Source organism: Chiroxiphia lanceolata, chromosome 4 (genome assembly GCF_009829145.1).
Source record: "Chiroxiphia lanceolata isolate bChiLan1 chromosome 4, bChiLan1.pri, whole genome shotgun sequence".
Lineage (NCBI taxonomy): Eukaryota > Metazoa > Chordata > Aves > Passeriformes > Pipridae > Chiroxiphia > Chiroxiphia lanceolata.
This window is the reverse complement of record NC_045640.1, coordinates 12,924,350-12,948,512: the sequence shown is the minus strand read 5'-3', so window position 1 is coordinate 12,948,512 and position 24,163 is coordinate 12,924,350. Positions and strand designations below refer to the sequence as shown.

Below are 24,163 nucleotides of genomic sequence, written 5' to 3'. Positions count from 1 at the left end.
TGTACATACAGACATACCTCTGAAAAGCCAATAGCACAGATTATCACTCATCAATGTGCTCTCTTTATTTCCCTGTGTGTCACTTCAATGTCATGCTTCAAAAAGCAGACACTCAATTTATTCCCTATCAATAAAGCATTAAACAATGTAAGGCTGTGGCCCATGATTGGGACTATTCAATGTTGTTGAACGTGCATTAGAAGCAATCTATCCTACATCAATCCACAAGGTAGTTTAAAGAGGAATATGGAGCAGTTAAATATTTGAGTTTAGCTTTCTACTAAAGGAAAAAAGCAATAGTTCACCCAAACTTTGAATTCTCAGACTATAAGCAATCTGGAATGGTTTTGTTTGCCTAATCATACTGAATAGATAAATATGCCATTACCGTAGTCATTTTTACACTTTGGAGGCTTTTTTCACAATAGATAATATTGGCTTGTTTTGGAGATGGAGGTTGTTTGTTTTCAGTAATAAAGAAACAGTAGTGTTTATACAACATAACCTCCCAGTTCTAACCTTTATCCACTTCCTTTGCCAAAGCCCCTGGAGTGAATTCAGCCAATAAAATTTGAGAGCAAAAATCTAGTATGTTAACATCTGGATGTTGGTCTCCTCTTCCAAGAAACAAGTGAGACAGGACAAAAGGAAATGGGCTCCAGTTGCACTGGGGAAGTTTAGACTGGATATTTAAATTTTTTACTGAGTTAGAACTCCCTTCTTCTTACAGAAACAACTGGATTTTGGACATGGACAGCAGCTTACCTGCAGTGATGTTACTGTAGAAAGATCTTTAAGTTTTCCTTCTTCATCTTTTAAGTTGTACCCCTCTGGTCTCTTATCTCTTTCAGTAATTTTCCATAACTTGATTGTTTTATCTTTAAAGGAAAAGACAAACAACTATCAGCACAGGAATGTGGTTACTCACCTTTCACAATATATTCCTTAAAGAAATTTTTACACCTTGGTTTTTAGACAAGTCCTGTGCTTAAACAGTCTAGGTCACTTCATTCTGCACATCCAGAAAATGTTGCCAACAGAAAAAATTACCTTCAAACCAAGTCAGAGGTTCCTGGCAGGACAGACCATGTAGAGCATGTAGAGCACATACTGCTCATGTATCCAACCTGGCAGTTTGCAGGTGGAACAAACCCAAACCACTCAATGTTCACTGCTGAAGCTCAGTTTGACAACTTGACTCTGCAAGGAAATGATCTTGATGCTAAAACCAGTTTGATATTAAAGCCAGTTTGATAGGCTACTTATAAACAGCACAAGAAGAGCATGGAGTAGAGAAACAGGCCAAAGATCCCTGCCTGGCCCATTGTGGAAACAGGCAGTGGTGTACTGATGTAACATCAGGAGCTCCAGCAAATGAAAGGCTGTGTGAAAAATGAGACATTTCTTCCTCCTAAGGGAAAGCAACTGAGGAAGAACTGAGGGAAAAAAACTCAAAACTAAGAGAACTGTGTTGTAATGCTAAGAGAGAGAAGGGAGGAGAAAAATATATTAATCTTGCATTGAATGGAATAAAATCTACTCTCCTTTTTTCATGATGGGAGAAGAATATGATGACAGAATAATGATGCCTTTCAAAGAGCCTCTGGAGCCAAAAAACATGTTTTAAACATTTCACACCACATAGTAGCTGAAGCTGAAGACTTCCCTAAAATTGACTGTCCACTCCCACTCTGGTTGTGCTTCCAACCTGCCAACCTTAGCACTTCCAATGTCAATTCTTCTCCTGCAAAAAACATCCGTCCTTGAGATTCTAACAGTTGTTTCACTCATCTGCTTGGGGAGCAGTCAAAGTCCTTCCAAAGTTTCTGCCCTTCAGCTGCCACCAGAGCTTTTATTAACCTCAGTTCCTGCACCATTTCTGATTTCAGCCCACTTTCTTCCTTTCCCCCTCTATCCCCAAGTACATAGCGGAGCATAACTATTTCTACAGTGTGGTGATCCAAATATTCTTTCAAATGCTAGTACAAATCATTTTAAAGGCAGGATATATGAATACGTGAATTGATTTGCATTTCTATAGCAACTATAACTTTGAACTTTTTTCTTTCCAAAATCAATCCCTCCATTACTTGGGTTTTTTTACTATTATGCATCTCCTAATGATATTGATGTGCTAATTTACAAGCAAAAAAGAAATTACAACTGATCAATCTACAGAACAAGAAGTTACTTCAATCTGCAACTAAAAAGGTTCACTTAAATATTCAATAAATTTCATTTGTATTGTATATCACATTAATTAATTACTAAAAATACATATAGGCCATGTCATCCACTTGGATTTTTATTACATGTAAACAGTGCATTTCTGCTTATTTAGACAAAAATTTATAAATACAGCAATTGTAAAATGAATTATAAGAAAAAATACAAAGGATTTTCCATTGTTGGACTTGACTATTATTAATCCATCCCTTTCCGAGTGAAAATTATTTTAGTAGCAGTTAAGGTTATCACATGTTGGTTTTCTTCTTCTTCATCCACCTCTGGACTTCAAATATTCCTTAGAAATTTTAAGTATGATTATATTTTGCAAAATAGAAAAAATAGAAACATCTCTGTGAGGTTAAGCATTCAGTTTCAAGGGTGTTATGAAGTTAAAATTAATTAATGTCTGGTAAGCAGTCTGAAATCCTCAGATGAAAGGAACTGTATGGGCCAAATTCTGATCTACCCTATGTAGCTAACATCGAAAATGGCCCCAATTCATTCTCGTACAGAAGATACCAATGAATCATAATAATTTATTATTATAGTACAAAATCATTTCAGTTTACAGTGCAAACTACAAAACTGCTAACTGCAAGCACTGTAAATCCACAGAGGGATTTGAAAGCCTTGGTAGTTTCCTTCTGCCTCCATTAATTAAGATGCTGTAATCAAAGCTAAGCTGATAACCTGTTGATAACACGTGAACTGGAAAGGAACCAAGATCCCCTCTGAGAGAGGTGACCTGTGCAGGAACAGCTTCAGACAAAAGTCCTCCTTATAATGACAGAAACAGATCTGAGCAGGTGCAGTCCTGCCAAGTCTCACATATTGAGAGTTAGATTTAGACCAACTCTACCCTCATGTTCCCAAACAGCAGGATACTCCTTCCAGCAAATTCAATGGGCACTGTCCACCTGTGCCCGTGGAAAGCAAGGATGTTGCATCAGTTCTCATTTTTCTGACCAAAACTGTGCTTTAGATCCTAAACTACAAGAGAGCAAAGTATCAAAAATTGCATTCAAATATCAGGCTCAGAAATTAGGAAACAAAACCAGTATTGAAGATATTTCTACAACCTATCCAATATGAGCATGTGTAACAGGTAATGCCTTGGTTCTCTACAAGTTAGGAAACATACCATTATCTCTTTTAAAAGGCATAGAATTGATATACATTGTCAAAGACTTCTCACAGGTAATCTGTGAGAGAGTGAGTAATCCATCACGGGCCGTCTGTATCCTAAAGTTAAAACCATCTTTAAGAAACTGCCAAGAGGTGAATCTTCAGACTTCAACCCTGGGGTGCCAGGAAGCTAGGAATCCTCCTTGGCACACACAAATGTTTTGCAATTCAAAGCCAAAATCCAAAGTCTATGCCAGTGGAACCATTTCTGTTCTCCTCACAACAAAGAAGCCTGCTGGTATGCTCCAGAATTAAGAAGGGGGAAAAACAGAGGCCAAAGTATTTTGCCAGGCTTGCTCAGTGTTGGTTCAAATGGGATTAACCCACAGCAGCACTGATTATTTCTTCCTTTCTCCCCTCTCATCACGGTATGAACCAGAAGACTCATATAAAGGTCTACGAGGCCAAGTGTAAAAGAAGCATATCTGAGGACTTGACTGTATTCCTCTGTGTTTCTAAAAACAAGCTTTAAAATGGAAAGGGAGAGATTTACTTTTAATAATCTGTTTTTGTATCATGGACTTGGAAGAAGCTGTTCTTAGTTATCTGAAGAAAGAAGGGATATTTTGATGATGGGAGAAGAGCAGAAGTAAACTCCCAAACTTCATAATAAGCTGACTAATCATTAAATTAGCACAAATCACCTATCTGTAACAGATACTTTTCATTCCAAATAAGCAAGTGCCCCCAGAAAGTCAAAGACAACCCTAAGGAAAACCAACTACAAAACATTAAAAAACTGCTATCTATGAATTATTGTAAATATTATTTAATGCTATAAATTTTAGCTAGAAGTAATCACTTTGCACTAAAATGTCAATTCCCAGAGGTCAGATTACACTATATTTTTATCAGCAATTCCTAATTATGCTCAAACTTCTACAAGAAAAATTATTTTCTTATTACAATGAGATCTAAGATTTAAAATCAGGTATTTTGTCTCATGCATCATCTGCAGTAATAAAGGTTGAGGGTGTCCAAATGCTTCCTAAATGACACTTGTGTATGTTAAGTTACACTCAGTTTCTTCCCCCGATTTCACATCCTCATACCCCCTCTTAGGAATAATACTGCCTTTATAAATCAATAGTCAAACATTTTAGAAATATGAGTCAGTATTAATATCCTATTATTATTCCTCCTGCCTTCCAAAGATTTGTGTAACTCTTTAAAACTTAAATAAACCATTCTGATGATAATGAATGAAAAAAAAAAGAAATTCATCTCTCTCACCTACCTTCATTTACACATCTATAAATAATAAAGGTTATGACAAATACAGCAGACAAAATTCCAAATTCCCAGCAAAACAGAAGCTGCTGAGTGTGGTGATGCCTTTGTCACAAGACCTATTTCAGGATAGCACTTCACAGAAAAATAGATAGCTCTCTAAATGTCAATGGATAATCAATAGGAAAAAGGTTATGATTCTATGGGTAAAATACATAAATAACAGATATCAGAGTCAGTATGACAGTCCTGGTAAACTCTGAAAAAGGAAATTTCTAAACCAGTACATTAACATGAACAAACATATACCATCAGCATTAAAACACACTACAGCAAATACCGGTATGTCCTGCACACTCTCATCTATCTTACCATTTGTGGATAGGAGTGAGTGAGCTGCATTTTGCTGTGGTAACCACTTGATCTTGTTTATTTTTTCTTCTATCTCCAAGCTCTTCAAATAATCAAATTCAGGTTCATGGCTCTGGAAAGTGCTGTAAACATTGTACTCCCCCTGATTGTAAGGCTCATTTTTACTCTATGGAGAATAAGAACAACAAAAATATGCAGTTTATGAGAGCAATATTTCTTCATCTCTTAGGAGGTGTATAGGCAGGTTTATAAATATAAAAATATTGGAAGTCAATTTAATTTCTCATTTAAAACATGATATTGACAGACTTGTTTCAACAGGAATGAAATTTCTTGTAAGTATTGAAACAGCATTTAATAATAGACAGAATTTTTGAAGGATTGTCAATTATTCAGGAAAGATTTCTAAAAAAGACATCGCAGATGGATGGAACATAAAGGTACCACAGAGAAGGTATTGTTTTAAATGGAATGGTTCCATCATCAGCCAACAGCTATTAAAACAGCACAGAAGTAAAACAAAAACAACTTTCTTTTTTCTTATTTGGAATTTTGAAGCTTTGAAGCATTTTTGTTTGGGACAGCAAACTTACAAGGTAAAGATCCCTCTTTCACTTTGTTTCTAAACAGGTGATATTCTGTTTTACTGAATCTTGAGACTATAAACAAGTTTTTTAATTCAATTCAATTAAAGTATTAAAATTCAATCCAGGTTTTATCAAACTATTAAGGACTACACTAGTAACTCACATACCTCAGGTTCCCTTTGGAATATAACAACTCGACCCCCCTTGTCACCAGTAGCCAGTAGTTCTCCAGTGTGGTTGAACTCAACTGTAGAAATAATATCAGCTGGAGGAAGGAAAAGAAAAAAAGAAAACTTCAGACTGCTACTACAACACAAAGCCACTAAAAATATGAGGCACTTCACAAAAAATGCAACAAATGAGGGATTTGAAGGGATACAGATGAATTCAACAGCAAGTCACTGATGCAAACAGGCTGCATGCCATTAGAATCTGAGGGTGCTACACAATGAAACAAGTGCAAACATTAATGAGGCAAATTTGTGTTTCCAGCACATCTGCAGTTTGAGACTGGAGCAGCTCTCTGGAGAGGCTGTGCTTCAAGAATAGCCATCTCAGTACTGGCAATAGCAACAAAAGTGGCCTCCTGCTATTTCCTGTAACAAGGACAATATAACATCTCACTCCCGTTGCACGTATTATTTATTCTGCAACCTTTATGAGGGTTTTAACATAAACCCCTAGCACTAGTTTTCTCAAATATATGTTTGAGTCAAGAGTGCAAAAGCAAAGTACATGTACGCTGTCCTACCACTGAGGAATGAAGGTAAAAGTAGAGCTGTTCACTGTGCAGTGCTGGCAAGAGCCCATTCAAATCACTGCTTTCAGAAAATCATTTCAGCACCATAAAAATGTGCCATCAGATGACAAGAAAGCTCACTCTTTCTAATTTTCAACAACTGCCTTTCTGTAAGCAATTGTATCAGCTTGAACAAGAAACCTCATCAAAACCGGAGGCCAGTCTTGAGCACAAATTACTACAAGTGAGGATGAGAGGGAGAGGGAGACTGGAGGAGCAAAAGAACTGGTGCTTGTGTTTGAATGACAGTACATGCTGGAATCATAATCCGCAGTTAATCCTACACTATTAGCATAATTTAAATTAAAATGCCTAGTGCAATAGTAAATTAAGAAACCATCATATATACAATCACAGGCAAATGCAGGGTATTACTCAGAGATTGCATGTCTGAATCCTCTATAATGATCAGTATTCACTCATCAGAAACATGGGCCAGATTTTAGAAGCGTCAGTAGTTAGGAGCTCCCCTTTAGGCACAAAAAGCTACAGTTTCCAAACACGTTCATCATCCATCAGTTTATACTGAGAACAATGAAGTGACAGTGGTTAAGCTGTTTTGAAAACCTAGCCCCAAATGAGTTCACAAAAATTCAAAGGAATTGAAATAACAAGTGGATGTACCATTTACTTGATACATTTTATGAATTGAAAACATCTGTTCCCATTATTCTTTTAATAAACTAGCAGTTCAGTGTTAGAAAGCTTCTACTGCCAGTAGCTCTCATCAGCAACACAGCCACCCAAAAGCCAGATTCTTACTCAAATATTATAAACAATTTATCACTTAAAAAAGGAAAACTTTACTCCAATCACAGTAAAGAAAAATATCTTATTTTTTTAAGAAATCTTCACCATAAAGTCCTTCTAAATTAAACCAATCCTCCTCCCTTTTTCCTCCCCTACTACCTATATAAAGGAAGAAAGGGGAATCCTAAAGCATGTAATTTTCTTGTTTGTTGACTAAAATCTATGGATGTGTAGACTTTGAGAAAAATGGAACATGAAGACTTAAAATAGTTTGGGTCTGAACCCAAAGCTTCTCAAAGGTAATGGCATTTGATTTTAATGTGCACTTCCACAGACTGCATAATTCATAGGTAATAACCACAATAGCTCTAAACTTACTAGAGTACAGAAGAGTAGAGAGACTCTGGTTATGGTTGGTGATGCTCTGGGGCTTGAGATGGGTTGAGTTTGAAAAAAAATTGCCTTTTTTATTTAATCTAAAAGTCTAATCAACTTTTCTGGTGTGTAAAGTTCATTCATACTGCTTCCAATGGAAGAACACTTCCTGGCTGTTTTGTTCTTATCCTGCAGAATTCACACCAATAATAGGTGTGGTCTCCTGCTTATAAAATGATACCTGCATGATTTTACTCATTTAAAGCTTTATCTTACCCCAATCATACAGGCAGAACTGCAGCCACCCAACTGGAGAGCCAAATGCAGAGGGAAGAATGTAGAATCTACTAAAATACATGTGTGTGTGTGCATGAGTCATGCATATGAGATGTTCTCAACAGGTCACAGAAGAATCAGATAAAATAACTGTGCAAAAGGAATGAATGGCATTTGAACATATTTCATATTGAACACATTTGCTATTGGCCTGAAATACACCCACAACATCATGAAATATTCTTCTCTATGGTCATGATGGTCATAAAATATTACACCACACTTTACAGAGGGCATCAGTCAATGCCCAGTGAAGTCCACAGGAGTACTTGCACAGATTTCAATAGTAACTGAACCAGGATTGTAATAAGACAGCTCTGCATTTTATTATATTGCATTTGTCATTAAAATATCATACACAATTAAGTGATTATTGCTTAAGGAGCCAATACATTAAGCATCTGTGGGCACCGTACAGTGATGTTGTTCTGAGGTAAAATTCTCATCCCCTCCTCCAAGGTGTTTCTTCCAGATACATCTCTCCTTTCTATTAGAAAAACTAATTCCGAACTGGAAACTACCTATCATTTTTAAATTAACTTGTTCTGAAAAAGAGCAGATCCAATATTATGACCTTACAGACATGTAGCATGTTGGTAAAAAATTATCCTTGAATTGGAAAATCACTTTTATTGATCCTGTAAATAACAGCTGAAAACAACAGCTGAAATCAACAGGTGTCCTCCACCCCCCCAAAAATAAAATTATCCAGCATATCTGTTCAGCAGGTGAACATTAGTCATGCTGTTTTCACACAAAAGATTAGCCAGGTTGGTTCTTCCTAAGACAGAGGAGGTAGGAACAGAATCAATCAACAAAGCCCTTCATACCCTTCCACAGAACACTCCCCTACGTATTTATTAATGCTGTAGCAACATCAGCCACTGTGGTCCCAATCCTACAGATTCTTCCATTGCAGAATGATCCCCTAAGCAAACAGAGCAATTAACTACCAGATTTCACCCTCTCCAGGATATATAAATGCACCACAATGGAAAAGCTGATGAATTTGCATGTACAGTAAGCCCTTGGCAAGGGATGGCAGAGATGAAAGACTCCTTCCAGCCTTCCTCTGCACTACACCTTCCATATCTCTGCTGGCAGTGCCAAGCTTTGCACTAACAATTAGGATTATCAGAGACAGAGACAATTTACCTATTAAGAATAATTATGGGTAACCTCAATGCCAATAGCTGAGCATTTCCAATCAAATCATAAATCCCAACTTTTATCCAACATTAATCTTCCTCCTCCATTTTGTCTATGCAGAAATACATAAAAACTTGGATTCGAAAGTCATAACGCTCAGTATTTTCACTTAAAATACAGATGCTGACTGAAAAAAGCAAACACAAAACTTTCAGAAGATGAAAATACTCCAGGGGCCTAAACTCCTGGTTATCTGGTCCACATCCAGCCACAGCAAACTCTTCCAGCAGGTACAATGCATTATAGACTTGAACTCACAGATTAATTTTACATATTCACTGGAAGATGTCATATTACTCTACAGCTCAAACTGACAGGAAGCTTTTCCTGATCTAGTCTGAAGTATTTAATTCTCTGACTCCCAGTACCACTGCCCTTTCACACGTCACTAATTCCTCTGCAGCTTCACAATTCACACTCCCTGCGTTTTCTTAATGGCTACATTTTACCCAACAGCTGCTGCTTAGCTAGATATATTCTGGTTTTGTGATAGATCTAAGTCCATCAATGTACATCTGTGCACACCAAGGTGTATGTAGCTGCTCTTCCCTCAACCTAATGAGCATTGCTCCAGCACAACCTCAGGCAAATGAACTCACCAGTAGCCACCCCACCCCTCAAGCTCAGTGGGGAGATGAAACGAAGGTTGGTACATGTAGCTCAAGTCAATTCTGGCCATTATATATTTTTTCAATATTCACTTTCTAGCCTCCTACAGGTTTGTTTTGAGGAATAAGCAATTAAAAACTGGTCTAAAGACCTCTACAATAATTAGAAAAGCCTTACCTATATAATCAATCTTCCCATCATTTTGGGGTACTCACATAATTGCAGATCATTTTCCACCTAATATGCACTCAGGGAAGAAAAATCTGAACATACTTACATATCTTCATACAGTCTTTTGGTCAGAAACTTCAAGCAAATCTAAGAAAAGCTCAACTATAATTTTCAGTATGTTATTTTTACTAAAAATTTCTACCTTTTTGGAACCTTTCATCTGAAGACCCTGGTATACTTTAGTTTGCTTCAGAAGATCAGGAAAGCAAAGAAAATTACAGGACTATTTCACCCAGCACAGTATAGCAAGTTTCGAGGGCAAACATCACGCAACAGTACAGGGAAAAGAAGATCAGAGAATATAATCTTCAGTTGAATTCCAGCGTAATCCTGATTGAGAATTAAAGGATTTGGAATGGGCCAGAACACAGGAATTAACATCAGTACTTTTCTCAAACAAAAGCTGGGAAATCCTACCAGCCAGAACAGGTCAGAACTACTTCTTAATATCACACCCACCGAAGTCAGCACAGCAACACTGTTGGCCTGAGCTGACTGAATCAGCAACTGGGTCAGATTTTTGTTGTGTGTGTTCCCAGTGGTTAGCAGGCAATCTTGTAGTCTACGTTATTTCAACCAAGTTCTGACCTGGCCTAACCTTGGTTTGTGAAATCCAATAAGATCACAGTACAATCTGGCATGGCTGCAAGCAATGTTCAGTCATACTGATACAAAAGTCCCTGAGGGGCATAATCTGGAAGAAACAACAAAGAAGCTTGCAACAAAGAGAGCCATAAAACAAAAAGACAAATGGCAAATAAAAGAGGAGCAGTACTACAGCATCTTGAAGGGAAGGCCATTACAAAGAGCTGTGCTGTCAGAATTTAGTCTAGACTTGGACACAAAAAAAAAAAAGGGAAAGAAAAAAACTGAGGGAAAGAAAAAATTAATGGAAAGAAAAAGCCTGTCACCTTTTTTAAAGTGGAAGCTTCAAAGGTTTCCTCAAACAGCAAGAAAACAAGGTATGCAAAATCTCAAAAGGTCAAATAAATCCTTCTTTTCTGAAATAGCTGGCAGAGAAATCCCTGACAATTTCCTACTTGAAGTAGTGGTCTCTGTAACACACATCTATTTTGGTTCACAGCAATGTTATTCACCATCTTGGATCCAGGGCTTGTATGACATCAGAAATCACTCCTCAAAATTCAAGTAAGCACAATGCAAACTCTCACATATCACACTGTCCACCTTGGCTCAGTCAGATAATTAATGCTAATTACCAGCACACCAGAAAGCCAGCTCCACTCTACAGGCAGACAAGATGTGGAGTCATAGAATCAGAATCGCCAAGGTTGGAAAAGACCTTTCAGATCATCAAGTCCAACTGTCAACCCAGCACTCCCACTGTAACCCCTAAACCACTAAACCATATCACCCACACAGAAGTTCACTGACCTACACACAAACTGCCTGATCACCTCTCCAAGGCACCAAAACAACGTAGGATATGAGCAGACAGTTGGGTGGCCCGGTGAGGACGACACATGAGAGAAAATGAGAACACAAGGATGCATGAGATGGAGAGGAGAAGAGAGCATACAAACATGTTAAAAAGAGCAAAAGCACAAAAGAGCATACATGAGGGACTATATGCACACATGAGAGCTTAAGAAAACATGAAAGAGTACAAAGAAATGCTACAACAGAAAATAAGCAGTTTGAAATGAAGGATCTACCTGCCCCTTTACTCCTGGTGTTATCTGTCACCCTGGCAAAGCTTTCACTTTGCTTTTTTCCTCCTTTATTATATCTTTAAAGTCTGGTGGAGTTAGGGCTGAAAAATGGCAAATGTTTGCTCCATGTTAGATGCAGGGGCAATGCAAAACACAACAGGAAATTGGTTTTGGTCAAAGCAAACTTTGAACACAGATGCTAACAGTGGAAGTGCTTCAGGGATCAGTGAAACAAGGTGATCAATCAGTAACAGAATGAAGTCCAGAAATGTGTCTCCACTACACTTCATGTAGTTGTTTTGCTAAGTGACACCTTCCCTGGCTTCATTGCTAGCAAGGGAAAATATATCAAGGGCAAAAACCAAGCAGTCCCATTTAATCTTGTCACACAAGAACAAGGAGGTTTATCAGGCTAAATATCTTGTTTCTTCCTGAGGACAACAATATCTTCCTGATATGAAATTCAAAACCACAGGGTCAAACTCTGAACAAGTCCTGAAAGGCTTCTTGAAATATGACCACTTTGGCTAGGGATGGTAGTAAAAAAAGTAAAAAAAAAATAAATAATGGAAGCAACAAATTTCCGAACTTCAAGTCCTTGCACACACTGAGATAATTTTCCCTTTTCTTTTTTCATCTTTAAACTCCAACTTTTGGATTTTAGAAATGTTACACTTGCCCACCTTGGTGGCCTGCATCAGCCCTAGGCGATCATGAGAACAGCATGATACTGCCGAGTTTCACAGATCCATGCATCCTTATATCCTCAGGGACCAAGGAAAACACCTTCCCATTCAGAATATCTGAACATATGTTCAGTGCTCACTCAGAGAAAGAATTTACTTGAATCAGAATCTAAAAAAACAAACCCAAAACTTGCACCCCCTCTATGAACACCTATGAACACTGTGATTTATTCTTTCTAGCGTGGAGCTTTAATAGAGTTGGGTTTTTCCTCAACTATTTTTGTATATATTTATTTTAAGAGCTTAGAAAAATTATTTCAACAGCTTTTTAATCATATGCTAATTTCTAGCTGTATTTCTCAAATTAGAAATGTCAGGAAATTACACCCAATTATTGGAGCACAGTCTATGTGGAAAAAAAATTGCTTATGGGACAAATATGTAAAATAGATTATCTGGGTTCAGTGTTCTGTGCTAAAAACAGCACTTTCTACTGAAACTGAGATTCAGTTTTTCATAAACTGACCCCCCTACATAAATGTATTCCTAATTTAAAAGCTCAAAGCCCTCATTTCAGAGGTTCTTGCACCCATCTCCCTCCTGCAGAGTACAAGGCCTCCAGGAAAAGAGGCTCAAGAGACTTGACCTTCTGCCCACTGAGGCAAATGGAAAGTTTCCCACTGCTTCAGTAGGAAATAAGGTCAAGCAACATTTGTCAGACGTGGTGTAGCTGAAAATTAGGACATATTTCTCAAAAATTTGGCTACAGTTTAGATGCACTTTAATGTCTTCTTGCTCAAGGTGACCCAGTTGGATCAGCTGCAAAACTTCAGTGGTTGGTGCCGCAGAATGCTTAATTAACGTTACTATTATCCTTGCTGAAGTCTCTAAGAGCACTGCTTTGTGTCTTCTTAATCTGAGACACTCAGTGAACTGATAAAAAGCTTACTATGACTGCTTTTAATAGCTATTCAGGGGCTCCCCAATAGCAGCCCTGCATCCCCTGCAGTAACTGAGCAGCCTCTCCGTGCTGTGAGACTGGCACTGCTCCCTGGGCACTAACAGGCAGTGCCGGGGATGACTCCAGCCCTGCTTCCCACAGGTGCCTCCACCACTGGGGATGTCCAAAGAGGTGAAGCCTGGGAAGCGCTGATCCGTCCATCCTGTTCAACCTGAACAAACTGAAAAAACTCACGAGAAAGCCTTTCACCTTCACTAAAATCTAAGCTATTTGGTAACAATGTTTGTATCTATTCTTACAAACAACATTTAAAATTAAGGAAACGCTGCAGATCAATCTCTATTTTAGCAAAGCTAAAAGGTTAGAAGGCTTCTAACCTTCACATTCCCGCAAATCTCCTTCACAACTTACACTGTGTAACACATGCTAGTCATTTACTCTTCTGAGATTTCAGGGGGGGGCAGAAAAAAGAAAAAGAAAAAATGCAGCCGGATGTTTCTTTCTTTTTTCTTTCTTTCTTTGCTGACAGATGAGACCCTCATGCAAGCTAAGGACTCAGTAACAGGCTTGGAACACTCCACCTGATAAACATGAGCACATTTAGAAAATGTGCCAATCCACTACTCTTACCAACCAACACTGAAGGACAAAAGAGAAAAAAATTGCCATGGATTTACAATTTCAAGCAGAGTTTAAACTGGTAACCACAGAAGAAAGCCTGCCTGAGCTGGGAGCTGCTTCTCAGCTCCATGTTACTTCCCACTGAGGAGCTGCACAGCCTGGCTGCCAGCTACAGACAGATTAGAAATGGTGCTGCCAAGAGTTAGAAATGCTAGGCAACGGGGTTTTATTGAGAGCAGAAAGACCTTGAACCTCATGCCTCATTTTGGAGCAAATAAAAGCCAAATATGGAAAGCATACAAATTATTAAAATATATTAATTTTACTTTCTTTGTCGGAAGTGATTATGTTTGTGCATAATAACTGCAATGATCTACAATAAGCAAACATCAAGTTTTGCTAAAAGCCTATTATAAAACAAGGGAAAAAAATCCCATCCATATTTAGAATTTTAAAGGAAAATCATTAATTTAAAATATATCAAAGAATAATGAAAAGTCATTGAAAATTTTTAAAAAATCCTCAATAACCAGATTCAAGTATGAATGTTATTTCCATATATTACATATAAACTTCAATAGAATTTCACTGCCAGCTGGTTCTGAACTTCCCCCCCCCCCCTTAACTGAGCAATTAAATTCCAGAAGCAAAGCTCTCAGTAATTCTGTCACAGCAGTTCTCACGTTCAAAGGACTTTCCGGGCATTAAACTCCACAGCAATCCAAGGAAGTCAGTAAGGAAATGTCAGCATTCCCATTTCACACAAAGGAAAAAATGAAACAGATCCTCCAGAGTTTTTATCCAAGATCAGAGAAGCAGTTTTGATTATATACATACTAAGGGGGCAGATAATCCAGGCTGTGGTTCAGCAAAACATTTCTATTCAATAAAGCTCTTAATCACTTGTCTAGAGACTTAAATGTTCCTGTATTCAGCTCAAATGAGTATGCATGTTGTTAAATGAATATACTGATGGAGCCCCAACAAACAAAGCATCTCAATAGCATCCACTGACGGAGGAAAAAGCCCAGTGAGCAGGCTTTTGGGTGAAGCGAGGGGGATATAATCTTAAGAGTCATGGAGTTAGAAGCTGGAATCAAGCCAGAGTCTTTAAGCACAGAGTGATGTCAAGGAAGGCAGAGACACAACAGCCCTTTCTGCGCTGGCAAATGAGGAAGAGCTCCAGGACATTCTTGGGCTTTGCAGTGCTATGATTCATACTGTTAAATTGCTAAAGAGAGGACCTTGACAGGCTCTTGGCTATGACAAATTGCCTTCCTCCGAACACCACTTCAGCAGAGCTCAGAGACTACTAGGCAGGGACACTTCCCAACAGGTAGCACGCACCTGCCCACCATGTTCTGGAAGCTGCGGAACGTCACCCTCACAGGCATGAGCCCCTCTGTGCCAGCTGGTCCCAGTGCACCCAAACATCCCGTTTACCAAGGCAGAGGTACTTCCTGATTGCAACTCAGAGGAACCCGTGTGGCACACAGAAGAGTAACGCACCCTGCTATGTCAGATTATATTAGAGTTTTCTACTGCAACTGGCAGAGGCTGAGGGTTCCCAGCATACAAGTGGCTCTGGAGCCTGTAGAACCAGTGCAGGGAAAACAAACTGCGATAACTTTTCTCAGTCGTAACACATGAGGGTAGATAGCAGTGTTTAAATCTACTCATCAGACACTTTGAATACAGGATACAAATAAACTATATCCAAATACCGTGAGCAACATACAGCTCTAACTTGCACATCACTAGATATCTTTTCTGTGATTCCCAGTGGTGGACCAGCAAGATAAGGTCAGACACAGGGCTTGTTGCCTGTCATGGGAGCTCCATGCCAAGCCATGTAGCTACTCATCTAACATTAGCATCTGTTTGCTTGGCAGGTTCCAAAGGCAATTCAGTTGACAACTCTGAATTTGCCTCTGGGTCTGTCACAAGATCATAAAACTGTGGGACTTCTGGGAGTGCGTAATACTTCTTTGATGAAGATCATGCACATCATAATATATTAGATCCATTCTAAGCATCCTTTGAAATTCATGTTTGTGACCTCTAAGAATTATTCAGGTAGTATGGCTGGTTTAAGTGTGTAAACTAAAGCCAAGCTCAAAGATCATGGAATTAGCTCTTCTTGTTTGCAATCACGATCTCTTCAGCAAGTTTACATAATGATCCCATAAAGAGAAAAATCAGATTTTTTAGTGTTAATATGGGTTGCTGTTACTGATGGAACAGTAGAGACTGCTCCCAAGCTTGTCTAGAAACGAACAGGATATCTGTATCAGCTTCATATCATCCTACTGCTTTAAGGTTTCATAAGAGTGGGAAAGTGATATAAAAAAGATAGTGGCTTACACAACTTTACATTGGTCTAAAAGCTCATTTCATAAGATTCGGTTCATGAAAGGCCAAAGTCTTTATTTTTTACCTATATATATATACACACACACATATGTATCCAACTAAAAAATGTGAGGAAAGATGGGATTGCTCATGTGCTTAAAATTCAGAGCATACTAAATTGTCCTATTATGTCAGGAAATAGACGAACTCCTGGCCCTGAAACATTGAATTCTAGATAGCTGGAGTGTGCAAAACTCAACGTTACATTTGCCCGCAAGTTTAAATGCATTGTATTTCTATAATTACTCATTAAAAAAAATTACTTAAAAGAGCAGAAGACATTAAAAATCAATGCACCTTTCCCCAGCCTGTGTCTGATAAAGAAACATCAAACAACTGTTAACAGCCTTGGGAAATAAACATCCCTGTTTTAGGATATTCCCAATGGACATCAATTACATAACAGGACTAGATCAGCATATATTACAAATGCTATGGACAATGCCTAAAACAGGAACCGCTTGCTGATCAGGCAGTTTCCAATTTTTTTCCTGCTTCAGAATGTAGCAGCATGTAGGGAACCCAATCATCATGTAAACAGTCCCAAAAGCTCTTTCCAGTCTAATAATACGATATTGCAAGTGGGAAATCAGACCATTTCCACTGTTTACTACTATGTTTAAGGCTTCAAACCTATCATGTTTTAACACTAAGCACCATCAGTCCTTCTTTATCAAAAAGTTAAATGCAAAATATAGCTTTTGCCAGCCTACTGCTAAAACTGAAAAGTTGAAAAAAAATAATCTGGAAAAACAAACATCAGTAGGTCAGATTTCTGTCTCCTCTACTAAGATAGAACTAGAGGAATTTTCTTAGGAGCCTCCCCAGATCAGGGAGGCTTCAAAGCATATGGTGATGGCTCACAAATCTGCAGGCACTCTCCCCAAGGCCATGCCTCCTGAAGCCATATAGTTTGAGAGCCGCTAATTTGCAGCCCACATAGATAACATTTAGACATCTAAGCCCTTGACAGAAGCTCAAGGCTTCCAACCTCCCCCAACATCCTTGAAGCTGTGCCTCGCAATCATCGCTGGTTGTTAAAACGCAGTCCACAGTAATTACTGCTGTGCTCTCAAAGCAGAGCAGCCTTTGCTGCAGTACAGCAGCTCTGAGACATGAGGCCAACTGAAGCCTCAAGTCTATTTTAATCCCACTATAATTATAAATTATGGATATGTAGTTGAGATGCTTCTGAATTTTTGTTTGCATAAGGGTGTATTTATGCACTGCAGAAGAGCACTGCAGAGGAGTATCTGAGCTTGAACTGACTGAACTGGCATCAGAGCCAATATAACAACAGCATGATGCTGTGGCCAAGGCATCACTGCTGTCAGGACACACTGCCATGTTCAGAGCTAACAACAAAACATACCTTTTCACCATCCTCCATTAAGCAATGTTGACATATCCATTAAATACAGAATGAAGAGAAAAGGTGTTGACAGGTTTCTCCGAGGCAAAACAGTGGAGAAACACACTGGTTAGTTGTTCAAAGGACCGTGATAAGGGAAAAGTATTATCCAAGTCAGAACCACAAAATAGATGCTGGAAAATTTGCCAAAGACTGGTTGAGTGGAGAGAGGCATTGCGTTCTCCATGCTTGCAACAGCTTGCAGTTGCCATCAGGCCTCATGCTGCAGTGAAGGAGACAGCTGCAGTCTCTGGCATTATTTCTTAACTCTGGAAGAAGCTAGCTCTCTATAACAATATTTTTATTTTACATTGCTATCCCTTAGTGATGCAATATATCAGTAAAGTAACAAATAAACTCTTTTTACTTCAGAAAGCAATGGGTCACTGTACTTTGCTAGGAATATCACCTCAGATCAAATACCTCCTGTTTTTAGTTTAATAGCCTCCTATGCATTTGTACAATCAGAAACTACTTCACTGGAGAAAGAGGTCTGCTTTGACACATGCTTTGCACTAACTGGAGGGTCCACTGTAAAGCAGTACCATAGTAAGTAGATTGTAGGTACTAAGTATACTTTCCACTGCAACCAGTAAGGAGGATTTCTGTAATTGTCCTTGCAGAAGGATCTAGACAAACTGGAGCACTTGGTTATGATGAATGGGATGGAATTTAAAAAGTCAAAATGTCAGATTCCGCACCTAGGACTGAGTAACATCAGGCACAAGTACAAATGGGTAGTAGTAGCTGGAGAGCAGCCCTGCAGAAAGGATCTGGGGGTGCTGGCCAACAGCAACTCAGGGTGAGCCAGCAGCGGCTCTGGCAGCCCAACCCCACCCTGGAGTTTATCCAACAAAGCATCACCAGCCAGTCAAAAAAGGTGACTGTGCTGCTGTGTTCAGTGCTGGTGTGGCCTCACCTGGAGTGCTGTGTGCTGTGCTGGGCCCCATGAATTAAGAAGGATGTTCAGGTCTCTGAATGCATCCAGAGGAAGGCAACAAAGACGGTGTAAGGGATGGAAGGAATGTTCTAGAAGTGCAGCTGAGGACTCCAGGTTTGTCTAGTTTGGAGAAAAGGAGGCTGAGGGGTGAGCTCATTGCTGTCTGCAGCTTCCTGAGGAGGGAAAGCAGAGAGGGAGGTGCCGATCACTTCTTCCTGGGATCCAGTGACAGGACATGTGGGAATGGATCAAAGCTGCATCAGGGCAGGTTCACGCTGGACAACAGGATTTCTTTAGCATTCCTTTACTGAGAGCGTGGTCAAACACTGGAACAGGCTTCCGAGAGAGGTGGTCAAATCCTGGAGCCTGTCAGTGTTTAAGAGGCATTCGGACAATGCCCTTAACAATATTCTTTAACTTTTGGTCATCCTTGAACCGATCAGGTAGTTGGACTAGTTGGTCGTTGCAGGTCTCTTCCAACTGAAATAGTCTATTCTATTTTAATTATTTACACTATGCTCTTCTTCAGAACATAGCTGTCATGTATTATTTTCTTCCCAAACACTAAAAAGAACACAGACATGAAGGAAGAGATGTATATAGCATTATCATTTCGCTTCAAGAGAGAAACAAAGATGGGAGAAAGAAAATTATTTCCTGGGGATGCTGTCATTCGGAGAGGATCAAATCAACCTCCTAAATCTCAGTCTGATGCTCTAGAATATACAACAAATTACTTCCTGTTAGCTGTTCATGTGAGTGTTCTTAAACTTCCTTGATCTTCAAGCAAAATGTAGATCTTATATTATTAGAGTGATCTTCAACTGGAATCAACAGGAAATCATTTAAAGAATGCATCATGACAAATTTTTTATGTGCTTTCTGAATATTCAGACAAGGTGTTCACTGCATGTAAGGGAGAAATATAAATATTAAAAAAAAAATCATCATGGGTCCTGCCTCAGAGTCTTATCACAAGAGAACTAGCTCTTCATGCTTAGAATGGAGGCCTGAAGAAAGCAGCCAGGGCCTGCAAATTCCATACTTCTGTCTATCTTCTACCGTTCTATAAACTCCCAGATTATTTAAGGCAAAAAGAACTTGCAGAAACACATGAGGAAATACAGGGACACTATTTTGGTCTAAATTAACCTACAAAAGGGATGTACCTACCAGAGTTTTGAAGGCACAATCCAACCCTCATCAAAGACCACTGAACTTGACCTGTACCCCAGTACACTCACACAGGGAAGCTGAAACAGGCAGCAAATCTTCTTTTCCAAGTAATTTTGCACATAATTTTGAGCTCCTTTCAATGGAAGAAACTCTTTTATCTGCCCAGTTCCATCCCACTGTTGATTTTTCTGAGTATATCCTGGCAAACTGTCTGCCATAAACATTCAACTCTCAAGCAGCCACTAAACCATTCCTTTTTCAGACAAAAGACAAATGAGAATCATTATCATACAGGCCGTTTTATGAGAAATTTATTGTTGTACTAATGTTTCTCCTGCTGATGTGAGATAGAGTCTTTCAAAAGATGTCAGAGTAGTACCTGGCCCATGGAAGCTAAAAGCGTATTGATAGCTTTAGAAAGTCAGAATCAAACCATATAAAAATATGTATTTTTTAGTAAAGGAAAGCAGGACACCATGAACCACACAGAAGAATTTCTAACTTTTCATCTGCTGGGTTTTTTTTTTCAGTGACTGACAAGATTTACTAGTCAGTTGGTAAAATAATGAAGGAAAGAGGCCAGTAAAACTATACAAAGCCAAGAGAAACTGTCTAGTACTAATTAGAAACAATGTGCTGCCTGATGACACTTTATAGACTCCAATTACCATACTCGGCAGGAAGGAGCTTTCAAACATCTGTATGATGATTATTCTCCACTGGGATGTCATTTACAGAGCAAAGTATTAAAAACAGGGCCAAAAAATCAATTATAATCTTTGTAAATGAGCATATTCTTTATCTAAGGGATTTGAACATGTGTGTGGAAATTGGCTTTAAAAGGAGAGACATTTCATTTGACAATGAAAAACAGGCAACAACCTCCCCTACCCCACATATCTGATTTGCACAAGATTAAACTTAAGGATCATTAAGATAATAATTTGTATGTAAAGTGTAAGAACAAAGTATTAGTAGAAGTTAGGCCTAACAAAGCAATGACTAACCACATGTCAGATTCGAGGATTTATTTAAGTTTTTAGGTGAATATCCAGAAGTACAGTCCATCGACCAAGACTACTTGGATGATTAAAGATATTTACACACCAAGTAGGAAAAAAAAATCATACCTATTATTGTACTAAGTTGTTCTAAACAATTATTTTCATATTTACATAGAAAACCACAAACATGGAAAAGTAAGAGTAAGAAGCAATCAATAGCAATGCTATTTCAACTGGTCCCTATTTAATACATTAGAGTTGCGAATTAAGGATCTTAGCCTGTAATCAAAGGAAACTAAAATAATGTGGAAAAACACAAATTACCAGAGAAAAAACATATAATTATAAAAATGTAAAATTTACCACTGTAAAATAAAAAAAAAAAAGCCAAACCCACAAACAAATGAAAAAGGTTATTTGAGTAGATTGAAGGATTTCTTCTCTCATCTACTGATTTTCAGACATGTTTCAGAGGCCCAAAGGTATGTGAAAGTAATGCTGAGTTTTATTCAAGAGCAAATGGGAACAGCAATGGTTAACTGCAGAAAATGGCTAGAAAATTTGCCAGTCATTGCCTTAATTACAGTAGAATATCTGGCAGCTTTAGCCTGACTTTGCAGATGACTGATATGACCAAGCACCATGAGTATTCTGAACAGAAAGTGAGATGAATATAACTTTATTCTCTTGGAGGCAAAACTTACTTGCCTTTGTAAGAGCAGATTAATGACCTACTAATATACTGTTGTACTTCAAGACTATTTTAAATTATGAACTAATGGAGAGTGTAGACACTTGCTAAATAATGCCAAAAGCACGCTATTTCTGTGCTATAAAGGCTGTCTCCTACTAATTAAGGAGGTACTAACCTAAGGTCTTGGGTTTGACCTTTAAAGTCCTAAGCAATCTGGTAATCTAGCCCAGAGAACAGGCTTTCTGTGCACTTTACCCCTCTTCCTTTTTTTTCTCTAGCTTTTACAAAAATGATTAGAGAGAAGCTGTCAGTCCCCCTCAGCCATTGTGTCATTTGGTCAGGCAGGACATGGACCTATTAAAACTCTCATTCAAACTTCACAGCTCATTTCTCCTGGTGGATACCTGAGAAGAAACTAAGAAGATATCCTGGCAGAGTTGTTTGATGAAGCTACCACTCAGTTTTGTAGTAGGTTACTTGGCAGATGAGCAATTTTAAAACGATAGCGGGATTTTTATGGTTAAGGCAGCCCAGAACAGGATGTGATCCCAATTAGCTATGTATAATAAAAGACAGAGGATGGAGGATGCTTTCAAAATGCCGTGGCCTCTTCACTGTCATGGAACATCATGGCTGGTACTAGTGTTCTGGAAAAAGGAACTGCACAATGTATTTAATATCATGTACTCTGCAGAATAAAAATAAATTCTGAATTTCACATGAAAATTCAATATAACTAGGTTAATGCAGGATGTCTGCAGCAGAATTTCAGCTGCACAGCAGCCTCAAGCTATTTTGAGCAGTAGCAACTACTTAAGTAGAATCAGCCAGAGACCACATTCCCTATTGTTTGGGAATAACAAAGCTGGAACACCTCTAACAGGCTACCTAGGGATTACTTCAGCTAAATGCAGCTTTGTTATCAAAAGAGAAAAGGATTTTTGTCAGCCTGACAGCACCATAAAAACTCTTGTTCATAGTGAATGACACATGAACAGAGACTGGTGTTTATAATTTTCTGCTGGTTAAAGACTCATTCTTGCTCCCATTGAAATAAATGAGGCAAAACTGCCATTGATTTCAATCAGATTGTCAGTAGACCTTAAAGATACTAACCATCAGCACTTATTAATATGGAATTATCAGCAGCAAACATATTGACTACTTGATCCAAATACTTTATCTTCATTCATCAAAACACTTAATCCAAATGAACAAAGACAGAAAACTGAACCTAGACCAAAGGTCAGAATGAACTTACAAATTGCAATGACTGCTGATACACATTACCAGCAGCAGCAGTATAATGTGTATTGTACCCAATCAAACCAATGAACAGACTATTAAATTGGAAACACACAGCACGCACACACCCCCACACCCCTTGGTTTCGCAGCAGTTCAAATTCTGCTTCAACCACAATCCTCTACCTTTTCACATAAAACATGAAAAATCCATTTAAAAAAATCATAAAACTCGCTACTTATTTGCTGAAGCTTTTAATAATAAAAGCCAAAATCAACTTTTCTGACCACAACTACAACTCTCACAAAAAGTTCTTAAACTCCACTGGTATTATTTTTAACTTCAGAGAAGTAATTGATGTACTATAAACGAGAAAAAGAGTGGTAAAAATTTCTGAATTTAATTATATGAATGGTATTCTGTACACACTTAATTGCATAGCAGTAACACAACCACTTTCATTACTCTTTATAGCTTCAGATGCCCATTAGCACAATCCCCAAGGTTCCTTATGAATAATTAGATTAGAAAAGGGGGACTCTGATGAAACGCAATAGGATGTGATGCTTATGAAACAGCACATCTTGAATCCAGATGCTGACATGACAACATCATGAAGAGCTAATTTGCACATTCAAATTAATACCATCATGATGATAATATAAAAGAAAGATATGCATACAAAATGAGCTACAGAAAATAATGTCAAAAAGAATTGAGGTACTTATACTACAAAAATACATCTTTTTGACATTTTAACCCAGTTGGAAAGGTGTAAATAGACTAAATGTCATATTCATGAGCATAGAGATACTTAAGCAGACTTACTAGAATTTAATTCACTATCTGGCAACACATGGGCAAGCTGTTTAATAGTTATACCCATCAAACATGCGCAGCACTCACATAAACAGGTGAATAAATTTCATTACATTCTATTATGCATCTGTTTCTATTTGAAACACTGAATATTTTTGTACTGTTTGGTGCTTCTTAGGTATACATCATCAACAAAATCTTCAGTGAGCTATTTTTGAATGATCTCTACATGGGGCCAAAAAGAACAAACAAATAGGGTTTAAAATACTTTAAAGAGTCGGGTATTTCTGCAGCTGTCCTGAGTTGTCTGTCTGCATATTTTCATGTCTGAATAGTTAAGAAAGATCTTCCTCAAATACACTTAACAGAAAATAATGGCATTACCACAGAAAGGCAGAAATAGTTTCCTTTCACTTCTGTCTCTCTCCTTCATGTAAAGCTTAAAACCTAAATACACATGTTACAAGGCAGACTCTACCTTTGCTACTCGGACACTGATGTCAAAGAAGACGGCTCCTCTCTCCACATTTTACAGCTTGTAACGTACATGGATCCTTTTTGCCCTATGCATTTGAGAATGTGTTTTGTCAAGGGTAGAACACTAGTTGT

General features: G+C 38.3%; 1 protein-coding gene across 9 annotated transcripts in view; it reads right to left on the bottom strand.

Annotated features, from left to right (window-relative positions):
• The window catches only part of PPP2R2C (protein phosphatase 2 regulatory subunit Bgamma), a 191,069-nt gene that overhangs the window by 51,482 nt on the left and 115,424 nt on the right, over positions 1-24,163 (bottom strand). For all 9 annotated transcript variants that reach the window (XM_032686087.1, XM_032686088.1, XM_032686094.1 and 6 more), the window contains 3 exons: positions 5,771-5,868; positions 5,017-5,182; positions 766-878 (listed from right to left, as the gene is read on the bottom strand). In XM_032686087.1, the coding sequence (XP_032541978.1) occupies positions 766-878; positions 5,017-5,182; positions 5,771-5,868 (377 nt within the window). The remainder of the gene's footprint in view (positions 1-765; positions 879-5,016; positions 5,183-5,770; positions 5,869-24,163) is intronic.